The sequence below is a fragment of the Gorilla gorilla genome, chromosome 4 (genome assembly GCF_029281585.2).
Source record: "Gorilla gorilla gorilla isolate KB3781 chromosome 4, NHGRI_mGorGor1-v2.1_pri, whole genome shotgun sequence".
Lineage (NCBI taxonomy): Eukaryota > Metazoa > Chordata > Mammalia > Primates > Hominidae > Gorilla > Gorilla gorilla.
In genome coordinates this window covers 85,448,490-85,471,621 of record NC_073228.2, presented here as the reverse complement: position 1 = coordinate 85,471,621, position 23,132 = coordinate 85,448,490, and the positions used below count along the sequence as shown (strand labels likewise).

The 23,132-nt window shown below is 39.9% G+C and overlaps 1 protein-coding gene across 3 annotated transcripts in view; it reads left to right on the top strand.

Moving 5' to 3' along the window:
• The window catches only part of ACOT12 (acyl-CoA thioesterase 12), an 85,059-nt gene that overhangs the window by 13,852 nt on the left and 48,075 nt on the right, over positions 1 to 23,132 (top strand). For all 3 annotated transcript variants that reach the window (XM_055386154.2, XM_055386155.2, XM_004042230.5), the window contains exons 3-5: positions 9,447 to 9,507; positions 17,388 to 17,489; positions 21,222 to 21,357. In XM_055386154.2, coding sequence (XP_055242129.2) covers positions 9,447 to 9,507; positions 17,388 to 17,489; positions 21,222 to 21,357 — 299 coding nt within the window. The remainder of the gene's footprint in view (positions 1 to 9,446; positions 9,508 to 17,387; positions 17,490 to 21,221; positions 21,358 to 23,132) is intronic.

The window sequence follows — 23,132 nt, the reverse complement described above, 5'->3', positions numbered from 1 at the left end:
TGGGCGTGGTGGCACACGCCTGTAATCCCAGCTATTTGGGAGGCTGAGGCAGGAGAATCACTTGAACCCGAGAGGCGGAGGTTGCAGTGAGCCAAGATTGCACCACTGCACTCCAGCCTGGGCAACGAGAGCAAAACCCCATCTCTAAAAAAAAAAAAAAGATTTTAATACTGCATTTTTACTGCGTCTTTTCTACATTTAGCTATGTTTGGATACACGAATACTTACCATTGTGTTACGGTTGCCTACAGTATTCAGCACAATAACATCCTCTACAGGTTTGTAGCCTAGGAGCAATAGGCTATACCGTATAGCCTAGGTGTGTAGGAGGCTATACCATCTAGATTAGTGTGGGTACACTCTATGATGTTTCCACAACAACAAAATCACCTAATGAAGCATTTCTCAGAACACATCCCTGTCATTAAACTAGGCATAACTGTCACATCCCTGTCATTAAACTAGGCATAACTGTAAGTAGATATTCATCATTCCTTTTAGTATCTACATAGTACTCCATTGTGGAGACGCACTACATTATTCAACTGGCCCTCCACTGATGAACATTTATATTGTTTCCAGTCTTTTGCTATTACAAATAATATTTCAATTTTGTAGTCTTGTGCAGATGTATGTTTGTTTGTATTTTTTCCAGTATATTTGTGGGATAGATTTCTTTTTTTTTTTTTTTTAAGACACAGTCTCACTCTGTCACCCAGGCTGGAGTGCAAAGGCGTGATCTCGGCTCACTGCAACCTCTGCCTCCCAGGTTCAAGCGATTCTCCTGCCTCAGCCTCCCGAGTAGCTGAGATTACTGGCACGTGCCACCACACACAGCTAATTTTTGAATTTTTAGTAGAGACAGGGCTTTGCCATGTTGGCCAGGCTAGTCTCGAACTCCTGACCTCAGATGATCCACCTGCCTCACCCTCCCAAAGTGCTGGGATTACAGGCATGAGCCACCATGCCTGGCCTTTGTGGGATAGATTTCTGGAAATAGGATTGCTGAGTCAAAGGGTAAATGCATATGTCATTTTATTAGACATTGCCAAATTCCTCTCCAGAGCAGTTGTTATGTAGGTTTTATCAGTTTTCAAACTTATAAAATTAAGGTTTAATAAAACTGTGCCAGAAATTTAAATTTGTTCAGATTTCTAATATAGGAATTAATTGCTTAAATAAATATACATATGTATGTATTATTAAACTCTTTCTTTACCTCCAGTTTTTCTGCCAAAAAATGCTACAGATTATGACAGGTATATAGAGTAACAATATGTGCGCAAAGGCTTTAACCAGATGCGGTCACTCTTCTAGGTAAACCCAACTGGTTCATCTTGTAGACTGTCTTTAATATATCCGGGCCAGATGCACTGGCTCATGCTGTATCCCAGCACTTTGGGAGTCCAACGCAGGAAGATCGCTTGACCCCAGGAATTTAAGGCTCCAGTGAGTCATGATTGAACCACTGCACTCTAGCCTGGGTGACAGAGTGAGATATGTATATCTGAACAAGCCTCTCTACTATGATTAAAATAGTATGAATTGCAATTATTTACCAGAAGCCTGAGTAGGGTAATGTTGTCAAAGCTTTGGAGCCAGATAAGACCAGGGTTTGAACTCTGATCCTGCCAGTCACTATATCACCTTCTAAGGCCATTTCCTGATGGGAATGAAATGGGAATGATAATGCCCACCTCATGGGGTTACTGCTTAGTGAATGACGTGTTGTTAGATTATGATACAAAGCATTTAGCATGGTGCTTTTTTTTATTATTATTATACTTTAAGTTCTGGGGTACATGTGCAGAATACACAGGTTTCTTACATAGGTATACACGAGCCATGGTGGTTTGCTGCACCCATCAACCCATTATCAATATTAGGTATTTCTCCTAATACTATCCCTCCCCTAGCCCCCACCCCCTGACAGACCCCGGTGGGTGATGTTCCCCTCCCTTTGTCCATGTGTTCTCATTGTTCAACTCCCACTTACGAGTGAGAACATGCTGTGTTTGGTTTTCTGTTCTTGTGTTAGTTTGCTGAGAATGACGGTTTCCAGCTTCATCCATGTCCCTGCAAAGGACATGAACTCATCCATTTTTATGGCCGCATAGTATTCCATGTTGTATATGTGCCACATTTTCTTTATCCAGTCTATCATTGATGGGCATTTGGGTTGGTTCCAAGTCTGTGTTATTGTGAACAGTGCTGCAATAAACATACGTGCGCATGTGTCTTTATAGTAGAATGATTTATAATCCTTTGGGTATATACCCAGTAATCGGATTGCTGGGTCAAATGGTATTTCTAGTTCTAGATCCTTGAGGAATCGCCATGTTGTCTTCCACAATGGTTGAACTAATTTACACTCCCACCAACAATGTAAAAGTGTTATTTCCCCACATACTGTCCAGCATCTATTGTTTCCTGACTTTTTAATGATTGTCATTATAACTGGAGTGAGATGGAATCTCATTGTGGTTTTGATTTGCATTTCTCTAATAACAGTGATGATGAGCTTTTTTTCTTATGTTTGTTGGCAGCATAAATATCTTCTTTTGAGAAGTATCTGTTCATATCCTTCGCCCACTTTTTGATGGGGTTGTTTTTTTCTTGTAAATTTGTTTAAGTTCTTTGTAGATTCTGGATATTAGCCCTTTGTCAAATGGATAGATTATAGAAATTTTCTCCCATTCTGTAGGTTGCCTGTTCAGTCTGATGATAGTTTCTTTTGCTTGGCAGAAGCTCTTTAGTTTAATTAGATCCCATTTGTCTATTTTGGCTTTTGTTGCCATTGCTTTTGGTGTTTTAGTCATGAAGTCTTTGCCCATGCCTACGTCCTGAATGGTATTGCCTAGGTTTTTTTCTAGGATTTTTATGGTTTTAGGTCTTATGTTTAAGTCTTTAATCCATCTTGAGTTAATTTTTGTATAAGGTGTAAGGAAGGGATCCAATTTCAGTTTTCTGCATATGGCTAGCCAGTTTTCCTAACACCATTTATTAAATAGGGAATCCTTTCTCCGTTGCTTGTTTTTGTCAGGTTAGTCAAAGATCAGATGGTTGTAGATGTCTGGTGTTATTTCTGAAGCCTCTGTTCTCTTCCATTGGTCTATATATCTGTTTTGGTACCAGTACCATGCTGTTTTGGTTACTGTAGCCTTGTAGTATAGTTTGAAGTCAGGTAGCATGATGCCTCCAGCTTTGTTCATTTTGCTCAGGATTGTCGTGGCTATTCAGGCTCTTTTTTGGTTCCATATAAAATTTAAAGTAGTTTATCCAATTCTGTGAAGAAAGTCAATGGTAGCTTGATGGGGATAGCATTGAATCTATAAATTACTTTGGGCAGTATGGCCATTTTCATGATATTGAGTCTTCCTATCCATGAGCATGGAATATTTTCCCATTTGTTTGTGTCCTCTCTTATTTCCTTGAGCAGTGGTTTGTCGTTCTCCTTGAAGAGGTCCTTCACATCCCTTGTAAGTTGTATCCCTAGGTATTTTATTCTCTTTGAAGCAATTGTGAATGGGAGTTCACTCATGATTTGGCTGTTTGTCTGTTATTGGTGTATAAGAATATTCATGATTTTTGCACATTGATTTTGTATCTTGAGACTTTGCTGAAGTTGCTTATCAGCTTAAGGAGATTTTGGGCTGAGAAGATGGGGTTTTCTAAATATACAATCATGTAATTTGCAAACAGAAACAATTTGACTTCCTCTTTTCCTATTTGAATACCCTTTCTTTCTTTCTCTTGCCGGATTGTCCTGGCCAGAACTTCCAACACTATGTTGAATAGGAGTGGTGAGAGAGCATATCCTTGTCTTATGCCAGTTTTCAAAGGCAATGCTTCCAGCTTTTCCCCATTCAGTATGATATTGGCTGTGGGTTTCTCATAAATAGCTCTTATTATTTTGAGATACGTTCCATCAATATCTAGTTTATTGAGAATTTTTAGCATGAATGGGCTGTTGAATTTTGTTGAAGGCCTTTTCTGCATCTATTGAGATAATTATGTGGTTTTTGTCATTGGTTCTGTTTATCTGATGGATTATGTTTATTGATTTGTGTATGTTGAACCAGCCTTGCATCCCAGGGATGAAGCCGACTTGATTGTGGTGGATAAGCTTTTTGATGTGCTGCTGGATTTGGTTTGCCAGTATTTTATTGAGGATTTTCGCATCAATGTTCATCAGGGATATTGCCCTGAAATTTTCTTTTTTTATTGTGTCTCTGCCAGGTTTTGGTATCAGGATGATGCTGGCCTCACAGAATGAGTTAGGGAGGAGTCCCTCTTTTTCTATTGTTCGAAATAGTTTCAGAAGGAATGGTACCAGCTCCTCTTTGTACCTCTGGTAGAATTCAGCTGTGAATCCATCTGGACCTGGACTTTTTTTGGTTGGTAGGCTATTAATTACTGCCTCAATTTCAGAACTTGTCATTGGTCTATTCAGAGATTCGACTTCTTCCTGGTTTAGTCTTAGGAGGGTTTATGTGTCCAGGAATTTATCCATTTCTTCTAGATTTTCTCGTTCATTTGCATAAAGGTGTTTGTAGTATTCTCTGATAGTAGTTTGTATTTCTGTGGGATCAGTGATGATATCCTCTTTATCATTTTTTATTGTGTCTATTTGATTCTTCTCTCTTTTCTTCTTTATTAGTCTGGCTAGGGGTCTGTCTATTTGTTGATGTTTTCAGAAAAACAGCTTCTGGATTCATTGACTTTTTTGAAGGGTTTTTCGTGTCTCTATCTCCTTCAGTTCTGCTCTGATCTTAGTTATTTATTGTCTTCTGCTTGCTTTTGAATTTTTTTGCTCTTGCTTCTCTTGTTCTTTTAATTGTGATGTTAGGGTGTTGATTTTGGATCTTTCCTGCTTTCTCTTCTGGGCATTTAGTGCTATAAATTTCTCTCTACACACCTTTAAGTGTGTCCCAGAGATTCTGGTACATTGTGTCTTTGTTCTCATTGGTTTCAAAGAACTTATTTATTTCTGCCTTCATTTCGTTATTTACCCAGTAGTCATTCAGGAGCAAGTTGTTCAGTTTCCATGTAGTTGTGTGGTTTTGAATGAGTTTCTTAATCCTGAGTTCTAATTTGATTGCACCATGGTCTGAGAGACTGTTTGTTATGATTTCCATTCTTTTGCATTTGCTGAGGAGTGTTTTACCTCCAATTATGTGGTCGATTTTAGAATAAGTGCTATGTGGTGCTGAGAAGAATGTATATTCTGTTCATTTGGGGTGGAGAGTTTTGTAGATGTCTATTAAGTCTGCTTGGTCCAGAGCTGATTTCAAGTTCTGAATATCCTTGTTAATTTTCTGTCTCATTGATCTGTCTAATATTGGCAGTGGAGTGTTAAAGTCTCCCACTATTATTGTGTGGGAGTCTAAGTCTCTTTGTAGGTCTCTAAGAACTTTCTCTATGAATCTGGGTGCTCCTGTATTGGGTGCATATATATTTAGGATAGTTACTCTTCTTGTTGAATTGATCCCTTTACCAATATGTAATGTCCTTCTTTGTCTCTTTTGATCTTTGTTGGTTTAAAGTCTGTTTTATCAGAAACTAGCATGCAACCCCTGCTTTTTTTTTTTCTTTCCATTTGCTTGGTAAATATTCCTCCATCCCTTTATTTTGAGCCTATGTATGTCTTTGCACGGGAGATGGGTCTCCTGAATACAGCACACTGATGAGTCTTGACTTTTTATCCAATTTGCCAGTCTGTGTCTTTTAATTGGGGCATTTAGCCTGTTTACATTTAAGATTAATATTGTTATGTGTGAATTTGATCCTGTCATTATGATGCTAGCTGGTTCTTTTGCCTGTTAGTTGATGCAGTTTCCTCATAGTGTCAATGGTCTTTACAATTTGATATGTTTTTGGAGTGGCTGGTACCGATTGTTCCTTTCCATGTTTGGTGCTTCCTTCAGGAGCTCTTGTAAGGCAGCCCTGGTGGTGACAATGTCTCTCAGCATTTGCTTGCCTGTAAAGGATTTTATTTCTCCTTCGCTTATGAAGCTTAGTTTGGCTGGATATGAAATTCTGGGTTGAAAATTCTTTTCTTTAAGAATGTTGAATATTGGCCCCCACTCTCTTCTGGCTTGTAGGGTTTCTGCAGAGAGATCCACTGTTAGTCTGATGGGCTTCCCTTTGTGGGTAACCTGACCTTTCTCTCTGGCTGTCCTTAACATTTTTTCCTTCATTTCAACCTTGGTGAATCTGACAATTATGTGTCTTAGGGTTGCTCTTCTCAAGGAGTACCTTTGTGGTGTTCTCTGTATTTCCTGAATTTGAGTGTTGGCCTGTCTTGCTAGGTTGGGGAAGTTCTCCTGGATAATATTCTGAAGAGTGTTTTCCAACTTGGTTCCATTCTCCCCATCACTTTCAGGTATACCAATCCAACGTAGATTTGGTCTTTTCACATAGTACTATATTTCTTGGAGGCTTTGTTTGTTTATTTTCATTCTTTTTTCTCTTATCTCGTCTTCTCACTTTATTTCATTAAGTTGATCTTCAATCTCTGATATCCTTTCTTCTGCCTGATTGATTCAGCTATTGATACTTGTTTATGCTTCACGAAGTTCTCATGCTGTGTTTTTCAGCTCCATCAGGTCATTTATGTTCCTCTCTAAACTGGTTATTCTAGTTAGCAATTCCTCTAACTTTTTTTCAAGGTTCTTAGCTTCCTTTCATTGGGTTAGAACATGCTCCTTTAGCTTGGAGGAGTCTGTTATTACCCACCTTCTGAAGCCTTCGTCTGTCAATTCATCAAACTCATTCTCCATCCAGTTTTTTTCCCTTCCTGGCAAGGAGTTGTGATCCTTTGATGGAGAAGAGGCATTCTGGTTTTTGGAATTTTCAGCCTTTTTGCCCTGTTTTCTCCCCATCTTCATGGGTTTATCTATCTTTGGTCTTTGATGCTGGTGACCTTCAGATGAGTTCTCTGAGTGGACGTCCTTTTTGTTGATGTTGATGCTATTCCTTTCTGTTTGTTAGTTTTCCTTCTAACAGTCAGGCCCGTCTGCTGCAGGTCTGCTGGAGTTTGCTGGAGGCCCACTCCAGACCATGTCTGCCTGGGTATTCCCAGCAGAGGCTGCAGAACAGCAAAGATTCCTTCCTGTTCCTTCCTCTGGAAGCTTTGTCCCATAGGGGCACCTGCCAGATGCCAACCAGAGCTCTCCTGTATGAGGTGTCTGTCGGCCCCTACTGGGAGGTGTCTCCCAGTCAGGATACACGGGGGTCTGGGACCCACTTCAGGAGGCAGTGTGTCCCTTATCAGAGCTCGGACACTGTGCTGGGAGATCCGCTGCTCTCTTCAGAGCCAACAGGCAGGGACATTTAAGTCTGCTAAAGCTGCGCCCACAGCCACCCCTTCCCCCATGTGCTCTGTCCCAGGGAGATGCTGCCTTTTTTTCAGAGATGCCCTGCCCAGAGAGGAGGAATTTAGAGAGGCAGTCTGGCCAGAGCAGCCTTGCTGAGCTGTCGTGGGCTCTGCTCACTTTGAACTTCCCGGTGGCTTTGTTTACACTGTAAGGGTAAAACTGCCTACTCAAGCCTCAGCAATGGTGGACGCCCCTCCCCTCACCAAGCTCGAGCATCCTAGTTTGATCTCAGACTGCTGTGCTGGCAGGGAGAATTTCAAGCCAGTGGATCTTGGCTTGCTGGGCTCCGTGAGCGTGGGACCCGTCAAGCCAGACCACTCGGCTCCCTGGCTTCAGCCCCCTTTCCAGGGGAATAAATGGTTTTGTCTTGCTGGTGTTCCAGGTACCACTGGGGTATGAAAAAAACACTCCTGCAGCTAGCTCGGTGTCTCCCCAAACGGCCGCCCAGTTTTGTGCTTGAAACCCAGGGTCCTGATGGCCTAGGCACTGGAGGGAATCTCCTGGTCTGCGGGTTGCAAAGACCATGGGAAAAGCTCAGTATCTGGGCCAGAGTGCACCATTCCTCACAGCACAGTCCTTCATGGCTTCCCTTGGCTAGGGGAGGGAAATCCCCTGACCCCTTGCACTTCCCTGGTAGGGTGATGACCCACCTTGCTTCGGCTCACCCTCCATGGGCTGCACCCACTGTCCAATCAGTCTTAATGAGATGAACTGGGTACCTCAGTTGGAAATGCAGAAATCACCCCCCTTCTGCATCGATCTCGCTGATAGCTGCAGACTGGAGCTGCTCCTATTCGGCCATCTTGCCAGCAAATCCCATGGTGCCTGATTTACACACAACATTCAATAAAGAGTAGTCATTGTTATTAGTATGGCCACACTGAGAAACATTAAATTTCATTTAATTAATGACAGGGATTTTTTATTGTTAATGAATTATCAATAATTCCTTGGTAATCTTTTGGACTTTATCTATTTACGTCCCAGCATCCCAAGGAAAGATTGGTCTCTTTGAAGTCAGTAGTTTTGTCTTCTTCATCACTGTATCTTTAGACCTGGCTTAATGCCAGGACTACTCATTAAAATGCCAATTAACTCAGTAAACATTAGTGAAATGTGTAAGTCAGAAAAATAAACGATGTTTTCAGGAAGTTTGAATTGAAGAAAAGAAAAGCAACTTGAGATAGAATAGGTTTGAGAGAAAGATTTTAGAAAGGAGAAGCTTTGAGCATTGTCATAGACTGATGGAGATTCAGGGAAGAGGCAGAGATTGAAGGCAGAAAAGAGAACAGAGCTGATGAGGCAGAGCCAACAAGGGAGGGGACAGGGCCACTGGAGGATGGGACCAATGGCACAAGTAAAGAAAGAGATTAGGTCTCAAGAGATCCCTCTTTCCCTGAAACAGAAGAGCAAAGAGAAAGGTGCAAATGCAGTTTAACATTGAAGTTAAGGAAGAAAAATCCAGGGGGCTTCTATTGGGTTACCTCTTACCTTCTGCTAAGGGGAAGGAATTAGAGCTGACTGAAGGGCCTGAACACAAAAGTTTTGGAACAACTTCAGGTTACATGATCGAAGTTTCAATAATAGTAGGAAGTGAGTAGACCACCTAGCATCACTGAGGGCCCATACAAACCTACTGAAGCTGATCAGTTTGCTTGCTTGCCTTTTTGTATATTTGTCCATTTATGCATTAACTAACATTCAGAAATAAATACCAGCTGTATAGATTTGCTGGTGTATTTTCCTTAACTTCTCTTGGGGAAACAGCTGCTGTATAGTCAGGATGTGTTGCAGATTTGGAGTCATGTCGCACACTATCTCTGCAAAGTCTCTTTTCTGTTTAAATATTGGTGGTCCGCTAACACCATAAGTGTGGTTTACAGTTATCGGCCTTTGTTTTTAAGTGTTGTCTTTTTCCATTATCATTAACCTGAATTTCCCATGCATGAAAATTATCAGCATGATAAGGTGGAACTGCTTTATGGCATGCATTTAAGTAATCTTTAAGTCTTATCTGAAATGAAATGTGCTAAAACTACTGAGGTTTTTTTGTTTGTTTTTCCCTAGAGTTGGACAAGTTATAACCATCAAAGCAAAAGTTACTAGAGCATTCAGCACAAGCATGGAGGTAAGAGGCACCTTTTCAAACATCTGCCTGTTGGTGCTCACTTCTTCATTGTTTACAAAGGGTAGAGCAGGAGGCCTAGACTAATATTTGGAGTTAATGAGATTCTCTATTTCAGAAGGCTCTGGAATGTGTAGTCAGGTCACAGGTAAATAATAAGCAGCAGATGTTTCCACTGTTTCCCAGCTAAAATTCAATATGGCCAGGCATGGTAGCTCACACCTATAATCCCAGCACTTTGGGAAGCTGAGACAGGAAGATCACTTGAGACCAGGAGGTCCACACCAGCCTGGGCAACATAGCAAGACCCAATCTTTAAGAAGAAAAAAAAAAAATCAGCCAGCACAGTGGTAAGTTCCTGTAGCCCTGGGTACTCAGGAGACGGAGGTGGGAGGATTGCTTGAGCCCAGGAGTTTGAGGCTACAATGAGCTTTGATTGTACCACAACACTCCAGCCTGGGTGACATAGCAAGACTTTGTCTCTTAAGAAACAACAACAGCAAAAAAAACCCAACACATTTCAACATGATACAGTACACTATTTCTACATAGAAGGATATACAGAAAGTAAACCTGCAAGAGAAAAGGACAGTCTTAATTCTTTATAAAGCATGGATTTTATTTCTTAATTATGCTGACTCTACTATTATTCTAATTCTGTTTGTTCTCCATCCCCTCACCCTCTGACGGAAACTAGTCCCATGATTAACTAGTTTTTTAAAAGCAGGATAACTGGACTTTAGTAAGAAGGTAAATTTAGAAGATTTTTATTCTGCATCCACTTGATTTTATTTTCTCTACCATTGTGAATACTGGATTCTCAGGGGCTCTTGAGATCTCTATTCAGGTTAAATTAGCAGGAAAGGAGTTGCTGGATCTCATATTGCACCTTCCAGGTTGCTCAGGATCAGTCCCTTCAATCTCTGGGCATGAAGACATGGAAGAGCTTGTATTCATTTGTTAGGGCTGCCGTAACAAAGCACCACAGACTCAGTGGCCTAAACACAGAAAAGTAGTATCCCACGGTTCTGGGAGCTAGAAGTCCTACATCAAAATATGGGCAAGGATGGTTTCTCTGAGGGCTGGAGGGATAATCTGTTCATGCTGCTCTCCTACCCTCCCATGGCTCTCTGTAGTCTTTGGTATTTCTTGGCTTCCACTGCATCACCCGATCTCTGCCTTCATCTTCACATGTGTTCTCCTTGTGTGGGTGTCTGCTTCCAAATTTCCCCTTTTTATAAAGATATCAGTCATATTGGATTAGGGGCCTGCCCCACCGCAGTCTGGCCTCATCTTAACTAATTACATCTGCAACAGTGCTATTTCCACATTTACATTCTAAGGTACTGGGGGTTAGGACATAAGAATTTGGAAGGGGGGAACACAGTTCATTTATAACAACTGTTTTGACAGTAACCATGCTGTTGGTGGTGGCTTTACCCTGATGTGGTCACTTTCTTTTTTTTTGTTTTTGCTTTTGTTTTTGAGACAGAGTCTCACTCTGTTGTCACGCTGGAGTGCAATGGCAAGATCTCGGCTCACTGCAACCTCCGCCTCCTGGGTTCAAGTGATTCTCCTGCCTCAGCCTCCTGAGTAGCTGGGATTACAGGTGCATGCCACCACTAATTTTTGTATTTTTAGTAGAGATGGGGTTTCACCATGTTGGCCAGGATGATCTCAATCTTCTGACCTCATGATCTGCCCACCTTGGCCTCCCAAAGTGCTAGGATCGATCACAGGCACGAGCTACTGTGCCTGGCTGATGTGTTCACTTTCTAGCAGTATCCAAATAAGCAGAATACAAAGCACTTGAAGAAAGCAGAAAGGAAATGCTCAGGAAGAAAACAAGCTCTGTCAGCAAATGGTGTTTCTGGACGCGTTTATTCAACTGCGGGGCTCTTAGCCTTTGCACACAGGAGCCTCTGGGCTTGGCCTGTCTCCTGAGAGCCACACATTCTCCTGATAGACAGTCCAAATATAGATAAAAGCTCCTTTTCATTTCTCCTTTTCCTCCTCTTCCCTGAGACAGGCTAGAATTTCTAAAGGAGGCTTATCTAAAAGCTAAGAAAACAAAAATAAAACCCAGTGAGTTTGAAACCACAGATTTCTGATGCTGGGGAAAGTAAACCCTAGCCTCCACTGACTTTCCAGGCCTGATCCACCGTGCAGAATTTTGTTCTCTTTCATCCTCTGCAAATCATGACCAGGCAGCCTCTAAATTTTGTCACACTTTCTACCACCTGGTAGAAATTTCTTGGATTTTTTTTCCTTAAATATAGATGCCAACTAAACATTTTTATTTTTACTTTTTCAAACTGGACATGTCCTTTAGCATCATCCTGTTCAATTTCAGTTTCCTGCCACAACTGAGGCCAGCCCTCTGCTAATTTGCTGAGCAGAAATAAATGACTGACTTCTACCTGAATCCAAAGCAAGCAGGAACTCTGCTCTGTGCCAAACCCACTTCCAGGGGATTCTCAGACTCTATTGATCAGTCTCTTCCCTCTTCCCCCCTCTGGAAGGTGTGTGATGCATTACTATTAATAGATGATATTGTCTCATTTGCACTAAGAGCACATTATATGAGTGTGAGTTTTTTTTTGTCCTTAGAATATGTCTTTAAGAATCAGTTTTATTGAGATATAATTTACAACAGTAAAATTCTCCCATTTTAAGTATACATTTTGCTGAGCTTTGACAAAGTTATACAGCTGGATCACCACCACTGTAATATACAACATTCCCATCACTACACGAAGCCCCTTTATGCCCCTTTGCAATCAGCTCTCTCAGACCCCAGCTTGTGATGACCACTCATTTACTTCAGGTCAGTACCCTTTTTTTTTTTTTTTTTTGCCCTTTACTGTATTTTGTATAAATGGAATGATATAGTATATATAATTTTTGTGTCTAGTTTATTTTACTTAGCATAATATATTTGATTTCTGCTGTTGGTTATTATATTATTCTCATTCTATTTATTTTGGGTTTAATTTGCCTTTCTTTTTCTAGTGTCTTCAGGTAGAATCTTGGGAAATTGATTAAACTTTTCTTTTTTTCAAATATAAGCATTTAAGATCGTAAAATTTTCTTCAATATATTGCTTTACCTGCATCAAAATATGTCCTTTTTTCTTGTAAATTCTTCCCTGACCTCTAGTCTGTCTAGATGTGTGTTGTTTAATTTCCAAATCTCTGATGATTTTTCCAGATACATCTTTATGTTTTTGATGTATAATTTAACTCCTTTGCAGAGAGAGAACATAATTTGTATAATTTCAATTATTTTAAATTTATTTAGACTTTTTTAATGACCCAAAATATGGACTATTTTGGTGAATGTTCTATATGTGCTTGAAAAGAATGTGTTGCTTATAGTCAGTGAAGTATTCTGCAGATGTCAGTTAGCCTAACTTGGTTCACAGCGTTGTTCAAGTCTTCTGTATTATTATTATTATTATTTTTTGAGATGGAGTCTTCAACTGTCTCCCAGGCTGTAGTGCGGTGGTGCGATCTTGGCTCCCTGCAAGCTCCGCCTCCCGGGTTCAAGCGGTTCTCTTGCCTCAGCCTCTCAAATAGCTGGGATTACACATGTGCACCACCATACCCAGCTAATTTTTGTATTTTTAGTAGAGAAAGGATTTCACCATGTTGGCCAGGCTGGTCTTGAACTCCTGACCTCAGGTGATCTGTTCACCTTGGCCTCCCAAAGTGCTGGGATTACAGGCATGAGCCACCGTGCCCTGCCAGGATTCTTAACTCTTCCTAATGTTGTGACCCTTTTATCATTATGAAGTTTACCTTTTTATCTCTGGTTTTTGTTTTGAAATCTTCTTTGTCCGACATTAATTTAGCCAGACAAGCTTTCTTTGGTTTAGTGTTTTTTTCCCCATCATTTTTCTCTTAACCTGTCTTTTTGTATATATAAGTGGGTTTCTTATAAACAGAATATATTTGGATGCTATTTTTTTATTTATTCTAACAATCTCTGCCTTCTACCTGAAGTATTTAAACCATTTACATTTGATTATCTGTATGGTAGAGTTGAAATCTATCATCTGGCTGTTTGTCTTCTATTTCTTCCATCTGTTCTTTGTTTCTTCCTGTCCCCATCTTTTCCTGCATTTTTTAGAGCAGAGTAATTTTTAGTAATCCATTTTATCTCCACTGTTGGTGTTTTAACTATACATATTTGTTTTGGTTTTAATGTTTTTCTCAGGTTTGCAATATGACTACTTAACTTATCTGAGACTACCTTCAAATAATATAATATCCCTTTGAGTATAGTGTAATAACCTTTTAACAGTATACACACTTCCCTTCCCATGTCCCAGCCTTTGTGCCGTTATTGTCATGCCTTTTACATGCACATATGTAGGAGGTAAACCCTACAATACATAGTTATTATTTATGTTTTAAACAGTCAATCATCTTTTAAAAAGAATAGAAATGAAAAGAAGTATTTTATATATATACCCACATATTTGCCATTTCTGGTGTTCTTTATTCTTTTGTGTGTTGTGTATCTCCAGATTTCTCCCTAGTGTCATTTTCCTTCTGTCTGAAGATATTCCTTTAGCATTTCTTTTTTCAGCTTTTGTCCGTGTAAAAATGTGTTTGTTTCATCTTCATATTTAAAAGATGTTCATATTCAGTAGGTATAGAATTCTAGCCTTGCAGCAGACTTATGTAAATTATGATATGGCTTGGGTTTTTAGAGCTACTGGATCTATGGATTTATAGTTTCTAAGAAATGTGGATTTTTTCAGCTATTATATCTTCAAACTTTTTTCCTATCTTTTGTGCTCTCTCTCTCCTTTTGGACTTTAGAGTTTTAGACTTCTTGTTAGTGTTCCACGGGTCACTGATACTGTTAGTTTTTTTTCTTTCAGTCTTCCTTTCTCTTCATGCTACATTCTGTGTAGCTTCTTTTGTCATCTTCAGCTTCACTGACTTTTTCCCCTGCATTAACTAAACTGCTGTTAATCTTATCTGGCTTGTTTTTTATTTCAGATGTTGTATTTTTTTTACCTTAGAAAGTCCCACTTTGATTTTTTTATATTTTCCGTTCTTTCCTCATTATTTTCATCTTTTTCTCTCTATTAGGAGTCAGCAAACTATGGCCTATAGACCTGTTTTTATGAATAAAAATTTTTTGGAGCACAGCTATACCCATTCATTTATGTTTTGTCTGTGTTGCTATCACAGTACATCGACAGAGGTGAGTAGTGGCAATAGAGTCCATGTGACCACAAAACTTAAAATATTTACTATCTGGCCTTATCCTTTAAGAAGATATTGCTGACTCCTGTTCCAAATCTCTGAGTTCATGGTGCTTATATTTAATTGTTGTTTTAATATCCTTTGTTGTTATTCCATCATTTCTGTTATCTGTTGTTTTATTTATATTAGCTTTCACCTAATAATTTTCTTGCATCTAATATTTTTTACTCGATGCTGAACATTGTGAATTTTATATTGTTTAGTGCTGGCTTTTGTTATATTTCTTTAAAAAGAGTGTCAGACTTTTCCTGGCAGGAAGATGTTGTTACTTGCAGATTGGTTTGAGCCTTTAAAGATATGTTTTAATCTCTTCTATGGAAGATTTAGAATACTCTACTTTAGGGCTACTTTAGCCCCTCTTCTAAGTTGGGATCTTGTGTTATGTCTATGGAGGTGTTATATATTCAGTGAAATCTGGCTGGAGAGAACTCAAAAGATCCCCAGCTGTGTGTGAGTTCTTGGAATTGTCCATGTTACAGTTTCCCAGGAATTGCTTGTTCCTCAGAAGCTGTTCTTGTCTGGGGTTTCACCCTGTACATGGTCCAGTTAGTATCAACCCAAAGACTCACAGGCATATTTCTGGAATTCTTTCTCTTTTTTTTTTAGCTTCCTTCTCTGGTACTCTACCCCACAAATTTTAGCTCCATTCAATTCAGCAGAGTTAGGTTTTCCTTCTCTAACCTAACTGTAAATTACCTTCAGCCTGAGAACCTGGGAACGCAGTGCTCCTCTCGTTGTTTTTCCCGCCTTGGGGATCACAGTCCTGTGTTGCCTATTTTTGTAGGTGTGAAAATAGATGCTTCCTATATTTTGTCCAGTTTTCTAGTTGTTTTCACAGGATGTAATTCCAGTCTTACCTAATCTCTTATAACACAATGAAATTCTCCCTGGCATATGTTTTTGAAACATTTGGTAATCACATATAAGTAAGTTAACTCTTCTAGTAGAAGACAGTGTTTAGAACTTATTTTAACACTCCAGAATTGTTGCTTTGTTTTTACTGTTAGGTATTTTATTTTATTTTTCATTTGTCCATTTCTCTAAAAGCAGAAAGCTGTGTGGGATTGAGGGTTGAGAGTTGGGAATAGATAGTTTAATTTTGGCTAATCACCATCTAGTTAATTTAGGATTTACCATGTAAATACTAATTTGCATTTATGAGTTGAGTGACTTAAAATGAGTCATAGATTATTGATTATTCTTTTTACATGATGTACATGGTAAAGATACAGATACGGATATTCTTTATTGTTGATAACATAGTGTTGAGCTGTGCCTGAGATAGCTCATTATTTTCAGAAAGTAGTATTACTCATCTGAAATATGTAGGAAAAGGTTTATTAGCCAGAATCTAAAGACAAGTACCTGAGTTTACCAACACTTCTGCGAAGTGCAATCCTGAGGACCAAGCTTCAGAGCTCTTCACACAGGGGGAAATCTAGCCCATTTTAGTATCAACATAAAGTGTCTCAGCTACCTTCTTATTACTCCTGAAAAATTAATCACAGAAACAAAGCTGTAAATACATGATGCAATTCTGTCCGTGTTAGCTTGGTTATGAAACTCTGAGACTATGCTGCCTAGAGACATTTAAAAAAAGGAAAAAAAGCTCTGAGAGTAAAGGCTAAAAAAAGTTATGGTACATCTCTCTGGTGGTTTTATAAGGCAGACGCCAATATCTTGTTTTCAAAAGCATATTTAGTAATCATGAAATTTAAAAGCGCTTTCATATAATGCCAAATTTTTAAAAATTGGAATAGGCCAGGTACAGTGGCTCACCCCTGTAATCCCAGCACTTTGGGAGGCCGAAGTGGGTGGATCATGAGGTCATGAGATCGAGACCATCTTGGCCAACATGGTGAAATCTTGTCTGTACTAAAAATACAAAAAATTAGCTGGGTGTAGTGCTGCGTGCCTATAGTCCCAGCTACTCCGGAGGCTGAGGCAAGAGAATGGCTTGAACCCGGGAGGTGGAGGTTGCAGTGAGCCAAGATCGTGCCACTGCACTCCAGCCTGGCAACAGAACAAGACTCCATCTCAAAACAAAAAAAAAAATTAGAACATAAAACTGTAAATACATTACAATAATTTTATATACACATGCGTATATACACACACATATTTCATGTCATATGTATGTAATATATTATAATGTGTGTATATTATGTAATATATTATATATGTGTATGTATTATGTGATATGTATGTGTATATATTATATATCATATATGACATCATATATATCATATACACTTATATATCATATGTGATATATAAATAGAAAAAGCTAGAAGAAAATTCACCTAAAATGTAATAATTATTATCTCTGGGTGATGGGATTACTGATAATATATACTCTGGATAGTCAGATTCCATAAATTTTACATGGTAAGTAAATAATTTTTATAATCAGAAAAAAGTTAATTGTCCAATGTTATAGAACATCACTGAAATAATTCTATTGCTTAAAAATAAATTAAAATTCTGGTTTTATTTTTAAAATGAAAGAAGGTAATGAATGGTGCATACATATGACTAAATTTTGAATGCTGAAATCTGAACTGGCCAAGAGTGTATTTATTTATCTTTTTTTCATTTTAGATCGGTATCAAGGTCATGGTACAGGATATGCTCACTGGCATTGAGAAGCTTGTTAGTGTGGCTTTCTCCACATTTGTAGCCAAACCAGTTGGAAAAGAAAAGGTAAATATGTGAAGATGTATCTAGCGTGTAATTCAGGGACATAGTAACAATTGCATCAGAATGTTATAGAAAAAAATGACATTTCTTCTTTCCATGAGATATACTTTCCCAAGATTTGTTATTCACCAATATTTATTGCAAAAGTTATCACTCTGTGGTAACATCAGAGGAATAGGAACTTTACAGAAAAGTACCTTAGAGAAAAGACGATATAGAAAGTTTGTAAAATACAAAAAAAAATCCACATTGTTTTAAATGATCTGAAGGTCATATTGGTTTCTTTAAAATACCGCCTACTGGTTTAGTGCTTTTCATTTGTGGTCATATAACTCAAAATTGACTTAAAATAAAATCTTTTTTAAAAAAAGCAAGAGCAATTTAGCAAGCAGTTGCATGTTATAGATTAACCATTGTTAATACCTGAAGGAAAATTGTCAACATTGCTGAGTTATTGAAGTTTAAAAATAAGCTTCTGGGCATGTGGGGTGAAAACACCCTCCGAAGTGATACTTTGGCCTGATGAGCATGCCTAGCCAGCTGCCCAGACATGATCCAGATCCACTCATCTGGAGGCTGCTGGAGATTCGCTCCTTACAATTTCTTGGCATTTTTTTTTTCAGTGTCAGGGTGCCTGGAGGAGGGTCCCCTTTAGTCTAAACACTGTGATAATTCAATCTGGAATATGAGTCTTTCACTCCAAGGATCATCCCAGAGCTAGACACAGTGGCTTCTCCTAGCTCTACTCTGAAGCAAGGAGGAGTCATGTTGGTCAGGTTGATCTCAAGCACCTGACCACAGGTGATCTGCCTGCCTTGACCTCCCAAAGTTCTGAGGTGTGAGCTATGGAGCCTGGCCTGCACTCTCAGTCTAACATTAAACATGTTGCAAGGCAAATTCATATTGCCCAAGGGTGTTATTTTTCAAATGGAAGTTCATATCAGCTAATTCTATTTTTTAAAATGCGGTTTTCTGGGCCATATCATGGACCTACTAAATTAGAATCACTAGTGTGGAATCTTGGAATCTGTACTTTGCCAAAGCATCCCACGGAGCCTGTGTTCACTAAAATCTGAGACACTGAGATAGTCTTCCCAACCATTCTGTTTTTCCTGGCATCCCCACAAATCTCCAGACTCTTGGAAATGAGAGAATAGGGGATGGGTGCAGGTGCTCGTATCTGAGAGCAAGTGACAAAGGAATACACCTTGCAATCCCTTTCCTTTGCATGGGGCAGCAAAGGAAGACCGTCATATTCCCCCTCCAGCCTCAGACTTCTCACTCCAACTTCATGGATGTGTGGAATAAGAATATAATAGTCGGCCGAGCATGGTGGCTCATGCCTGTAATCCCAGCAATTTGGGAGGCTGAGGCCAGTGGATCACCTGAGGTCAGGAGTTCAAGACCAGCCTGGCCAACATGGAGAAACCCCCTCTCTACTAAAAATACAAAAATTAACTGGGCGTGGTGGTGCATGCCTATAATCCCAGCTACTTGGGAAGCTGAGGCAGGAGACTCACTTGAACCTGGGAGGCAGAAGTTGTGGTGAGCCAAGATTGTGCCATTGCACTCCAGCCTGGGCAACAAGAGCAAAACTCCGTCTCAAAAAAAAAAAAAAAAGAATATAATAGTCACACTTCAGTCCAATCTCTCTTGAGACTGGAGAACTGGTTTCTGAAAGTGGAAAATCAGATCCATTATGGTGCTAGCATAATTGGTTGGTTCAGATAACCTTAATTGTAAAGCACCTTTCCAGACTAACTTATTTCCTAGTTGCTAATATGCTGGTTCAGCAGCTCATCACAAAGAGACCCATGAAAAATCAGTGATTTGGTTTGAACCCATAGGACTACTTGAATCTCTGTTCACAGTGAGTTTATTTTAGGATGAAGTTGGTTCAAAGCATAATGTAGGCTGATTAAAAAACAAAAAAGAAATTGGCAATGATTAACCAGACTTAGTTCAACAATTGCACAGGCCAGATCATTGAAGGGACTTGCAAGACTCCACAGGGTACACTCATGCAAAGCCTTACTAAGCTAAAGCAGATGGTGCGGCGGGAGAAAGCAAGCACAGGCCAGCCTCAGAGGGGGTCGAGGTCTCCAGGCACAGCCATGCTGCTGGGGCCTTAGTCACACAAGATGTACTTCTGCAGAATAGAAATCACCAAAACATATGCGGGGTATCTTGGTTTCAGGAGAACCAACACACAAGTTTACCAAGCAGTCTTGTATACCCTGCTAGTCACACAACTAAAACAACACTACAAAAATTGTTAAATCAGGCTGGGTGCAGTGGCTCACACTTATAATCCCAGTGCTTTGAGAGGCTGAGAAGGAAGGATTGCTTGAGGCCTGAAGTTTGAGACCAGCCTGAGCAACATAGTGAGCCCTCATCTCTACAGAAAATAAATATAAAAAAATTAGCCGGGCATAGTGATGTTTGCCTGCAGTCTTACTGAGAGGATCCCTTGAGCCCAAGAGTTTGAGGTTACAGGAAGAAGCTATGATTACACCACTGTGCTCCAGCCTGGGCAACAGAGTGAGACCTTGTTTCAAAAAAAAAAAAAAGGAGTTAAACTAGTGCATGCCATCAATCTACACATTCCTAACCAAATTCCGCAAGGTAGTCCAGGACAGTTTTGGACTTTAAGCAGCATATTATAAATCACCAGCTTATTTCTTATTTTTTTTTTTTTTTGAGATGGAGTCTCACTCTGTCTCCCAGGCTGGAGTGCAGTGGCATGATCTTGGCTCACTGCAACCTCCTTCTCCTGGGTTCAAGCGATTCTTGTGCCTCAGCCTCCTAAGTAGCTGGGATTACAGGTGTGCTCCACCATACCCAGTTACTTTTTGTATTTTTAGTAGAGACAGTGTTTCAACGTGTTGGCCAGGTGCAGTGGCTCACACCTATAATCTTGAACACCTGACCTCAAGTGATTCACCCGCCTCAGCCCCGCAAAGGGCTGGGATTACAGGTGTGAGCCACCACACCCAGGGATCACTAGTTTATTTCATCCTCATCTTGGCCAAGGGTCAGTACCAGACTTTGAGTATCTTGGAAACAAGCATGGAGCTACCCCAGTCCAGCTTCAAGGTGACCCTTCCTTCTACACACAGGGTCAGCAAAGGGCATTTATGTAAGAATTTGAGCTCTTGGTTCTGTTGCCTCATATTTCCAGGTTTCTGGAAGTTGGTGAAAGCTTTATTCCCACATATTGATTCTTTTGTTTTGCTTATTAGACAATGTTTTCACCATGTAATGAAATTTCCAAATTGGTATCGTGTTATAAGATAACTTTCTCTAGAACATCTTTATTCCCTCTGCTTTCTTAATTTTGCAAAATTTATTCCCTCTCTTTGCTTTCTTAATTTTGCAAAAGATAGGAAATGTTTAGATTTCAGTGGAGTCAAAGTCCATCTCCTCATTCATCAATATGAATAATTTCTTATTTTGTAGTTCTGTTGAAAAATTTTAAAATCAGGGAAAATAATAGAGAGAACTTTTTAAAGCACATATCTGCGCATGAAGAAATAATTAAGCCTATGTTGATTTTTTTAGTTTAAAAATAATTTAAGAAAAAATTTAGTCATAACATGTTTACTGAAAACACTCATAAAAGCTCTATTTACTTGAGTTAGAAAACCATGTAGCATATCATTTGTTTTGCAAAATTCATGCTGTGCTTTTATAATTTAACAGGGCAATAAAAGATAAATGCTTTTCTTTCTCTAGATTCATTTAAAACCAGTCACACTTCTAACTGAACAAGATCATGTGGAACATAATCTGGCTGCTGAGAGAAGGAAAGTTCGATTACAACATGAAGATACCTTTAACAATTTAATGAAGGAAAGTAGCAAGTTTGATGGTCAGTAAATCCACTTATAAGAACTTTAATTCTATAACTGTGACAGGCAAAGGAGTCTTTTCTTAGAGCACACTTATTTTCACCTTATTATTACCATTCAGTCCTGGTGACACTAGGTATCCTTTCCAACAAACCCGGTGGCTGGAGAAGAAACCTGGCCATTGAGAATGTAACTGCTGACACCTAAGGCCTCTTTAAATTGGAAGATCTCCAGGAAAGGGGATGGGGAAAAAGGGTGACAGGGACCAGGCAGTCATTAGTAAGCATGTGTTCACTAATGATGGCTGAATGAAGGGTTGATGACAATGCCATACATTGACACGGTGCTTCGTGGCTTACTAAGCAGTTTCTCGTCCACGGTTTCATAGGAGCTGCATGTAATCTCAACAGAGCAGAAAGCTGCAACTCTGAGTAGGAAAGAAACTTGCTAAAGATCATATGGGGTATGAGCAGAGGCTTAAGATCCTGCTCCTGTTGCCTGGTGCTTTCGACAATCACCCTGTGTTTTATGAGCCACACTTCCTTAGTTCTCTGGCAGTGATTTCCTGGGCTCTTTGATGCCTCCTGGAGCCAGACTGGTGGGGAAAGGCAGAGCCCCGCCCTTGCCCCTCCTCTGCCCTTTCTTTTTGTCTGACCCTATCTTCTGAAGCCCCAAGGGGTGCCGGTGGAGAGCACAATGAGGGAGAGGAGGAAGTGGAGTGAGCCTGCCCAGGCCCCACAAGCTCACCACTGCCAGGAGGGCAGAAGGTTCAGCACCACTTGGCTCCAAAGGAAGGCACCGGAAGAAGAGGAAGGAAAGGAGAGGACAAGAACATGTCAGAACAAGGATGTCAAAAGAGAAGGAGAAAGAGTGCATGGAAAGGCCAGAGGAAAGGGAGAGGTAGCAGCCAGTATGGCAGAAGTGCAAAGCCTTTATTCTGCCCCAGGTGATATCCTGGGACCACCTCACAGAAGACTTACGGGTTGAAAAAGAGATTTTTCAAAGGTTTCTACTCATTGCTGACCTTTCAAAGGGCAATACTCATTACCAACTTGATTTTTTTTTTTTCTTTGAGACAGAGTTTCGCTCTTGTTGCCCAGGCTGGAGTGCAATGGTGCAAACTCGGCTCACTGCAACCTCTGCCTCCCAGGTTCAAGCAATTCTCCTGCTTCAGCCTCCCAAGTAGCTGGGATTATAGGCGCGTGCCACCAAGCCCAGCTAATTTTGTATTTTTAGTAGAGATGGGGTTTCACCATGTTGGCCAGGCTGGTCTCGAACTCCCGACCTCAGGTGATCCGCCTGCCTCGGCCTCCCGAAGTGCTGGGATTACAGGCATGAGCAACTGTGCCCAGCCCAGACCAAGTTATTTTTAAGGAAATGAAGACTTCATCATTAAATGACGGTGTTAAGAAGAGCAAGTCTCCGTTTATAAAGCTGGTCTCAGCACCAAAATACATTTCAAATGCATTTTGCTCAAGTAATGAAATAGCTGAACCAAGAGAACAACCCCGAGGCAGGTGAGACAACCATTAATAAAAAACAAAACCCTGCTGTCTCCTCATCCCTAAAATCCCAAGGAAGAAATGAAATGACAGATAAAATACTTACTAATGAGCAAACCCATTCTATGCATGACAAGTAAATCTCTTTGGACATCTTAGGAAACTCAAGCATTTAACACAGTTTTTAATAAGCATATGCAGTTCCCCTAGTTTCACTGGTCTTCCTTTCTGCAGTTATGTCTTTTAAAAAAGCTTTCTGTCTTCATTGAAATTACACTACCTGAGTTCATAAG